The 9,533-nt window shown below is 46.9% G+C and overlaps 1 protein-coding gene across 4 annotated transcripts in view; it reads right to left on the bottom strand.

Annotated features, from left to right (window-relative positions):
* Positions 1 to 9,320, bottom strand: part of cntnap1 (contactin associated protein 1) — a 43,439-nt gene extending 34,119 nt beyond the window's left edge. For 2 of the 4 annotated variants that reach the window (XM_043721585.1, XM_043721587.1), the window contains exons 1-4: positions 9,144 to 9,320; positions 3,940 to 4,041; positions 2,138 to 2,331; positions 1,608 to 1,755 (exon numbers count right to left, since the gene is read on the bottom strand). In XM_043721585.1, coding sequence (XP_043577520.1) covers positions 1,608 to 1,755; positions 2,138 to 2,331; positions 3,940 to 4,041; positions 9,144 to 9,219 — 520 coding nt within the window. In that variant the 5' untranslated portion in view covers positions 9,220 to 9,320. The remainder of the gene's footprint in view (positions 1 to 1,607; positions 1,756 to 2,137; positions 2,332 to 3,939; positions 4,042 to 9,143) is intronic. The other 2 variants (XM_043721586.1, XM_043721588.1) reach the window with 2 other exon arrangements.
* Positions 9,321 to 9,533: the final 213 nt, after the last annotated feature.

The following is a 9,533-nucleotide window of genomic DNA, read 5'->3' as shown; positions in this document are numbered from 1 at the left end:
GAGGCTGAGGGGTGATTTTATAAAGGTTTACAAAATTATGAGGGACATGGATAGGGTAAATCGGCAAAGTCTTTTCCCTGGGGTCAGGGAGTCCAGAACTAGAGGGCATAGGTTTAGGGTGAGAGGGGAAAGATATAAAAGAGACCTAAAGGGCAACTTTTTCACACAGAGGATGGTATGTGTATGGAACGAGCTGCCAGAGGAAGTGGTGGAGGCTGGTACAATTGCACCATTTAAGAGGCATTTGGATGGGTATATGAACAGGAGGGGTTTGGAGGGATATGGGCTGGGTGCTGGCAGGTGGGACTAGATTGGGTTGGGATATCTGGTCGGCATGGATGGGTTGGACCGAAGGGTCTCTTACCATGCTGTACATCTCTCTGACTCTATGGGGTCCATATGAACTGAAAGGTAATAAGTGTTTATGATAGAAACAGAAGCTGCATTTAAAATTTTCAGGGCAAACAAAAATATATCTCAAAACTGAAGAGTTGCAGGGAGAGAGGGTAGCATGGTGGCTCAGTGGCTAGCCCAGCTGCCTCAGAGCGCCAGGGACCTGGTTCAATTCCACACTCGGGCAACTGGCTATGTGGATTCTGCACTTTCTGCCCATGTGCTCTGGTTTCCCCCCCACGGTCCAAAGATGTGCAGATAAATTGGATTAGCCATGTGATTTGCAAGGTTACAGGGAAGGAGGCATGTGGGAAGGGGGGCCGGTGTGGATTTGATGTATCGACTGGCCTGCTTCCACACTGTAGGGATTTTCAGAGATAGATGTGGAGATGTTCACAAAGAGGGAGGGAGATGTACAGAGAAAGAGATAGAGCCCTATAAATGCCTCTGGTGTGGTCAACATGAGATTCAACATGTGATGTTAACAAGAGCCTATGGTCTTGGCTCTACACCACCATCTTATATCGAAAAATAAATAATTTCTTCCCAAACTCTTTTCTAAATAATAATATTTAATATTATAAATAATAATAACATCCTATACGAAGCAACCATACACGAGGCAGGTAAAGGGCTCTGTCTCTTTCTCTGTATGTCTCTCTCTCTCTTTGTGAACATCTCCACATCTGCCTCTTAGAATCATAGAATCCCTACAGTGTGTAAGCAGGCCAGTCAGTACATCGAATCCACAGCGACCCTCCAAAGAGCATCCCAAAACCCCTCTCCCACATGCCTCCTTCCCTTGTAAATGTATCGACTGTAAATACCCCTTGCAAATCACATGGCTAATCCACCTAACTTGAATATCTTTAGACTGTGAGAGGAAACCAGAGCACCCACAGAAAACCCACAGGCAGAATGTGCAAACTCCACATAGTCAGTTCCCCAAGAGTGGAATTGAACCCAGGTCCCTGGTGGTCTGAGGCAGCAATGCTAACCACTGAGCCACCATGCTGCCCTCTCTCCCTACAACTCTCCAGTTCTCTTGCTGTCCCCCAATCTCTCTCTCTTCTTCCTCCTCCTCCTCCTCCTCCTCCTCCTCCTCTCTCTCTCTCTTTCTCTCTCTTCTTTTTCTTTCTGTCTGTCCCTCTTGCCGAATTAAGACCATTGCCCCAATAACTCTGATGATGGTCAGGGTCAGCGTTGGTACTTGCCATAATGACAGCCATAGACTTCGACCCGAAACCCAACGTAACGATTGACGCTCCAGCCGAGGGCCACAAAGCGGACAGAGCGTGCGAGAACCGGTCTCCATAGCTCATGTCGAACCACATCATCAGAATTCCGGTTTCCTGCAAAAGTCTTGGTCAAGAGTGCAATTATTCGTGGAGTGAGGAATGTGGGGAGAAGGGGAGAGTTGTGGGATGGCAGAAAGACAAAGGGGCAAAATGTGGAGTAACAGAGCTAAGAGGAGGGGGACATGTGGAGAAACTCTGAGAACGGGTATGGGGAAATGGAGAGATAAAGAGGTGAGAAGTTTGAATAAATAGTGGGTTGATCCATGAAAGCATGTACAAGGTAACAGTGACTGCATCCAACAACTTATTAAACCTCCACTGAGGATATCATTACATTTTGATTTATATAAACTTATTCAGTTGATGAGACAAATTGAACTGACGCACCAAGCGTTTTGGTATTTTTTAATATCTACAAAAGGTGGATTTGAGTGTGTAAAACCTACCCAGTTATGTCCCTGCTGATAGAATGGTGTCCAGTTGTCTGGCCGGTCACCATACAAGAAGAGGTACTTAGTCACCCAATCATAAGAATTGTATGTTCCTTGTGTGGCGATTGCAGTGATTTTTGATCTCTGCGACAAGTTAATCTGGAGCCAAGGGAGTCGGTCTGAAACCTGGGGAGACCAGCCACCTATCGCTGAAAAACAAAGTCAATTACAACTCACAAGGTTAATGCAGCCACCCAGCAACTGCCTCAGTTAGGGGAGGGGAGGGTTTTGTGAGAGGGTCTGGGGAGTTAGGGCAAGGGCCCCTGTGGGGGAGGGGACAGTAGGGAAGGAGGGTGTGGGGAGTGTTCAGTCGGGTTGGAGGGTGTGGAGAGCTGAGGAGATTGGGGAAGGAGCTGTGGACAGGGTTGGAGCATGGGGACGGTGAGAGTAGGGTAGGGTTGGTCCCCATGATCTGTACTGGTGGAAAATTGAACAGCTCTGAAAGACAGCAGCTCATCAGAGACGTAGGCCCAGATTTGCCCCACAGAGAGGTCCCTCATAGCAGAAATAATAAAAGACATCGGGAATCCTAATCCTGATTTGAATGTGACAGTTCCCATTTTTGGGTCAATATGGGATTTGCACAAGTTGAACTTCTTGAGATTGCTGGACATTTGAATTATGAGCTGCCTCCACTCCAGTGTGATTTTGGGGAGATAAGTGTCTAACTCATGATACAAGGTTAAACACGGGCAAGGAAACCTCCTGCTGATTACCATGAACTGTCCTCCCTCTGCTGATGAATCAATATTCATCATGTTGAACAACAGTTGAAGAAAGCTCTGAGGGCAAGGTGCAAAATGTACTCTGGGTGGAGATTTCAATGTCCACCACCAACAGTGAGGAGCACTACTGATCGAGCTGGTTAGGTCCTAAAGGACGTACTGCTAGATTGGGTCTATGGCAGGTGGTGAGGGAAGCAATGCAGGAAAAACATACTTAACCCTCACCGATCTGCCAGCTGCAGGTGCATCTGTCCACGACTGCATCGGTTAAAGTGATCACCACACAGTCCTTTTGGAGACAATGTCCCACCTTCACATTGAGAATAACCTTCATCATGTTAGATTAGATTACTTACAGTGTGGAAGCAGGCCCTTTGGCCCAACAAGTCCACAATGACCCGCCAAAGTGCAACCCACCCAGACCCATTCCCCTACACTTAACACTACAGGCAATTTAGCATGGCCAATTCACCTAACCTGCACATCTTTGGATTATGGGAGGAAACCGGAGCACCTGGAAGAAACCCACGCAGACACAGGGAGAATGTGCAAACTCCACACAGAGAGTTGCCTGAGGCGGGAATTGAACCCAGATCTCTGGTGCTGTGAGGCAGCAGTGCTAACCACTGTGCCACCGTGCCGTCTAACAACTCATGACTGAAAATCCACGAGGTGCTGTGAGTCATCAACAGCAGAAGTGCACTCCAGTGCAATGTGCAACCCCATGGCACAGCATATACTACACCCAACCATTACCCAGTTTCCCTTCCAAAATCCTCTATTAAGGTGCCACCTCTCTTTTTCACATGTGCTATTCTCAAATTGACCTCCCTCTCATCACTCTCCTTTCCTACCTACCTCCACTCCATTCCTAGCTTCTTTCTCCAACATATTTACTCTATTGCTCATTATCTACAGTTTCAGCATCCCTCTCCACAGCCCCCAGTCACTCTCCGAGTCCCCAAATCCTCCACCACTGCGCACGCTCCCATCCCACTCTCATCATACTGATGGTTTGGCTTGTGACCTTACAGTGCAGTTTTCCGTAGCTTGGCGAGTAGGAATATGAGTAATAGGAGGAGGCCGTCATGGAGCTCGAGTATTCTTGAGCCACAAGGGGTTCATTACATTGCTCTGAAAGTAAAAACAAAAGCAAAACTTTCAGAGGATTGCTTTATCGTTATTAAGACATTTTTAAAAAAGATTTTGATGATCTAACTCAGAATTAATTTGGAATAAAACAAACTCTGACCCTGATGTCAATTTGACAATTCTTCTTCATCTACATTTTTATTCCCTCCCACTCTGGTTATACTCTCTTCCATCCACTTCCATTGGGCAGCAGATAATACAGGTACCAACAGATTCAAGAACAGCTTCTTTCCTGCTGTTATCAGACTATCGAACACACATCTCATCTATTAGAGTCGGTCTTTCTCTGCATCCCATTTGTAGCTGTAACGGTAAAGTCTGCATTACCCTGAGGTACTCATGAAAAGTATGATTTTCCAGAATAGCATGCAAAACAATACATCTTGGTAGACATGACAATAATACATCAAAAAGAAAACAAACTGATTCTATAAATTGATCTAATTCCACAAAATATCAGCCAAAACAAGCAGCTGTTAGACCAGGGGGAGGGTCAGGAAATTAGGAAAACTCTAACAGATATAGGTCACTTTGCCTCTTGATTCTGATTGGCCTTTTTAAGTCACTAACAATTTTCTGCCTTAACAACAACACTTTCATTATCCTGAATAACTCTAGTAATAGAAATTTATTGATTTTTATTTTGAATTTTCTCAATGACAGAATCTCCACAGTCTGTAGGCAGAAAATTCCAAACTCTCACCACCCACTTAGTGAAAGTGTTCCTCCTCATTTTAGTCCAAAACAACATACCCTTTTTTCTGAGTCTGTGCCCCTGTTTCTAAGTCCACAGTACTACCTACAGCACGGTGGCTCAGTGGTTAGCACAGCGTCAGGGACTCAAGATCGATTCCAGCCTCGGGTGACTGTCTATGTGGAGTTTGCACATTCTCCCAGTGTCTGCGTGGGTTTCCTCCGGGTGCTACGGTTTCCTCCCACAGTCCAAAGATGTGCAGGTCAGGTTAATTGGGCAATTTTAGCATGGCCATAGTGTTAGGTGCATTAGTCAGAGGGTGTGGGTGGGTTACTCTTCGGAGGGTTGGTGTGGACTTGTTGGGCAGAAGGACCTGTTTCCACACTGTAGGGAATTCAATCTAATTTAATTTATTCTAAAAAAATCACTCCAGGTGCAGCCTTACCTGGATTCAATAAAACTGTCACAAACATTTCTTTACTAATGCGCTCAAATCCCCTTGCAATAAAGGCAACATAACATGTCCTTTCACAATTTCTTGCTGAAACAGCATGTTAACTGTCAGTGACTGATTTTGAATGTGAGAAATCTGTGACCAGAAGTACATCACAAAGTGTGAGGTTGTCCATTTTGGAAAGACAAATAAGAATGCGGAATACAGGGTTAACGGTAGGATTCTTAGTGAGGTGGAGGAACAGAGGGATCTTGGGGGTCTATGTGCATAGATCTTTGAAAGTTGCCACTCAGGTGGATAGAGCTTTTAAGGCGGCCTATGGTGTATTAGCGTTCATTAGCAGAGGGATTGAATTCAAGAGTCGTGAAGTGATGTTGCAACTGTACTCCCTGGGTACAACAGAGTGTTACAAGGGGACATAAATTTAAGGTGAAGGGTGGAAGGTATAGGGGAGATGTCAGGGGTGGGTTCTTTAATCAGAGAGTGGTGGGGGCATGGAATGCGCTGCCTTTGGGAGTGGTAGAGTCAGATTCTTTGGTGACCTTTAAGCGGCAATATGATAGGTACATGGATGGGTGCTTAAGCTAGGACAAATGTTCGGCACAACATCGTGGGCCGAAGGGCCTGTTCTGTGCTGTATTGTTCTATGTTCTATCACCTCCAAAAGCAATGCTAGGAAATGGCCAACTTACAGCCTGTACAATACTGCAGGGATTCACTACAGTGAAATTCTCTATCAAAAATGATACAACTTGGGTTAGATGGGGAGCAAAAGTGTAAAACAAAACTTGAATCCTACCTGAATATCTCCTATCTGCCCACTTCCGGTTTTAGTGAAGGCAGGAGGCTACCGTGCAACGTGTGAACAATCCACTCTCAGTAAAACTGCCTTGTCCTTTATCCATGTTTACAATGCTTAATATCACACTGGGCAACCAGGCTTGCTACCCAACCAATGCTCTCTAATGACCACATACTTGCCCCCATGCCTCTTCCAACTTCCCTAAAAGACTGCAGTCAATCTGTCCATTCTCTGTTCTATGGCTGTAACTGTCCCCTCCACCTCCGGCCCCCTCCCATCTGATGATCTGGCCAGACACAGAGACTAAAATTACACGAGTTTTGAGAAGATTTGTAGCTCAAGTTGAGGTTCTGGATGTAGGTTTGCTCACAGAGCTGGAAGGTTCCTTTTCAGATGTTTCATCACCATACTAGGCAACAACTAGGGTTACCCAAGGAAACCCAAACATATAAATAGAAAGGAGGAAACACCAGCAGTGCTTCATCCTGAGGCTCACTGAAGATGTCACCTAGTATGGCGACGAAAGATATGAAAGTGAATCTTCCAGCTCAGCAAGCAAACCTACATCCACAACTAAAATTACACATTCTGCACAACCTGAGGTAAACCCACTATGCATCCCCACACTCCGCTCCTCCATATTAATATCAGAGTTTGTGTGGCACTGCCCATTCATTTTCAAATTATTGAACAATATGGTTCAAGTAGACAGCATTGAGCACAGCATTTGTAGGCAGCTCTTAGAAACAGCTATCCAAGTGATTCAATTTCCCTGTTTAAAAAGAAAATAATAGGAGCAGGAATACGCCATTCAGCCCCTCAAACATGTCTCCACCACCCTTTAAGATCATGGCTGATCTGTCCCAGGCCTCTTTTGTGCCAACACTCTCCAATATTTCAAAAATCTCTCTATCTTCTTTTTAAAACTTCCAGTGATTTAACCTCTGCAATTCTCTGAAGTAGACAAAATTCCAGAAATTTCTGAACATCTCAGTTTTAAATAATGTCCACTTATTCTTGAACAATGTCTCTAGTTTGAGATTGCCCCATTAGAGGAGACATTATCTCCTCAATTACCTGGTCAAGACCCCTCAGAAACTTGTATGTTTCAACAAGATCACCCTTTATTCTTCTAAATTCTAATGAATAAAGCCCTAACCAGTTTAATCATCTTTGATAAGCAACGCTTTCATCCCAGGAATTAATCTAGTGAACCTTTTTTGAATTGCCTCCAATGCCAAAATATCCTTTATTTTAAACAGAGACCAAGACAGTATACAGTATTCCAGGCGCAGACTCGCCAACGCCCTATTTAATCATAACAAGAATTCCCTCTTTATAAAATCTACCTTTCTAGCAATAAAGGCCATAACTCCATTTGCCTTAATTAACTGCTGCACCTGCACACTCACTTCTTATATTTCATGCACAAGAACAACCAGAACCCTCTGTGCTGCACTTTTGTGGAGTCTTTCTCTATTTAAATAATAGTTTACCTTTTAATTCTTCTACCAAAGTACACAACCTCTTTCCTGTGTTAAACTCCATCTGTCAAGGTTTGCCCACTTAATTAATCTATCTATATAGAATCGTAGAATCCCTCTAGTGTGGAAGCATACCCTTTAGCCCAACAAGTCCACACCGACCTTCCCAAGAGTATCCCACCCAGACCCATTCCCATACCCTATTAGCCTATATTTACCCATGACCAATGCATGTAACCTACACTATGGGCAATTTAGCATAGCCAATTCACCTAACTGTTGTAGATTCAGTATGTCTTCATCACAACATGCCCTCGCAACTATTTTTGTGCTGTCAGCAAATTTGAAAACATTACACTCTGCCTCTCCTCCAGGTCATTCATATAAATAGCAAATAATGGAGAACGGAGGGCTGATCATTGTAGCAATCCACTAGTTACATCTTTCCTTAAAATGACCATTAATCCCCACTCTGTCTCTATGTTAACCAACACTTGGAGACACAAATACACATACCATTATCACCTAAAAAAATGGCCAAAAACAATTCCCTTTCACAAGATCCCAGTCCCACCCTCTCTCTCTTCCCAGCAGATGCAACTCACAACAACCTACTGTCATCTCCATTTCCAAAATGACCTTCAAACGGTGTCCTTTTTGGTTCCTGAGCCCTTCTCCCTCACTCTAGAAGGGTCTGTCCATCACTCGGGGGTGGGGATCTGAGGGAACATCTGTTCCTCTCTCTGGGTGAGGGTCTGTCCCTCACTCTAGTGGGTGGGGTGTCTGAGGGGACATCTGTCCCTCTCTCTGGGTGAGGGTCTGTCCCTCACTCTAGTGGGTGGGGTGTCTGAGGGGACATCTGTCCCTCTCTCTGGGTGAGCGTCTGTCCCTCACTCTGGTGGGGGGGGTATCTGAGGGGACATCTGTCCCTCTCTCTGGGTGAGGGCCTGTCCTTCACTCTGGGGGAGGTCTGAGGGGACATCTGTCCCTCTCTCTGGTTGAGGGTCTGTCCCTCACTCTTGGGGAGGTCTGAGGGGACATCTGTCCCTCTCTCTGGGTGAGGGTCTGTCCCTCACTCTGGGGGGGGGGGTGTCTGAGGGGACATCTGTCCCTCTCTCTGGGTGAGCGTCTGTCCCTCACTCTGGTGGGGGGGGTATCTGAGGGGACATCTGTCCCTCTCTCTGGGTGAGCGTCTGTCCCTCACTCTGGTGGGGGGGGTATCTGAGGGGACATCTGTCCCTCTCTCTGGGTGAGCGTCTGTCCCTCACTCTGGTGGGGGGGGTATCTGAGGGGACATCTGTCCCTCTCTCTGGGTGAGCGTCTGTCCCTCACTCTGGTGGGGGGGGTATCTGAGGACATCTGTCCCTCTCTCTGGGGAGGCTCTGTCCCTCTCTCTGGGGGAGGGTGTCTTTCACGGGAACCCCCCCTCCCGGGACACTCCATGATTTTGCTGAAAGGCCTTTCCTGGGGATACCCCGTCCCTGGCTGTTTCTGTCAGAGTCACCTCCAAACTGCCCCTCCCTGATACCAGAGGATCCCGAAGGATTTCTGATCCTCGATGGATCCTCGGTCCCGGAGCATTCCTGATCCAGATGGATCCCTGAAGAATTCCCAATCCTGATGATTCCCTGTAGGATCCCTGATCCTTACCGGCTGAGCAGGAGATCGCGCTCAGGAGGAGAAGCGGGAGAAGCGGCGGGAACAGCGCTCGGGGACCTCGGTCCATAGCTCCGGCCCGTGTCCACTCTCTGTCTGTCCCTCCCTCGCGCTGCTGCAGTTTTGCGGATTGCGGCTCCGGGCGGAGACTCTGCAGTTACTGACGCAGCCCCTCCCTCCCCCTCTCCCTCGTGCTGGAGCTGAGCACACTGCGGATCCTCGGCCCGCGCTCACTGCCCCGCCCCTTATCCGCCTTAATCCCCGCAACCGGCCCCCCATCGCGGTGCGCGCACACACACCCATCCCACTGGCCCCGCCCCAATCCCTCTCATTCTGCCCTCCCCCCCGGAACCAGGCCCCGCCCCGTATGATGGTAAATAGAGA

Source organism: Chiloscyllium plagiosum, chromosome 31 (assembly GCF_004010195.1).
Source record: "Chiloscyllium plagiosum isolate BGI_BamShark_2017 chromosome 31, ASM401019v2, whole genome shotgun sequence".
In the NCBI taxonomy this organism is placed as follows: domain Eukaryota; kingdom Metazoa; phylum Chordata; class Chondrichthyes; order Orectolobiformes; family Hemiscylliidae; genus Chiloscyllium; species Chiloscyllium plagiosum.
Note: the sequence above shows the minus strand (reverse complement) of the source record. Positions and strands in the feature narration are given on the sequence as shown.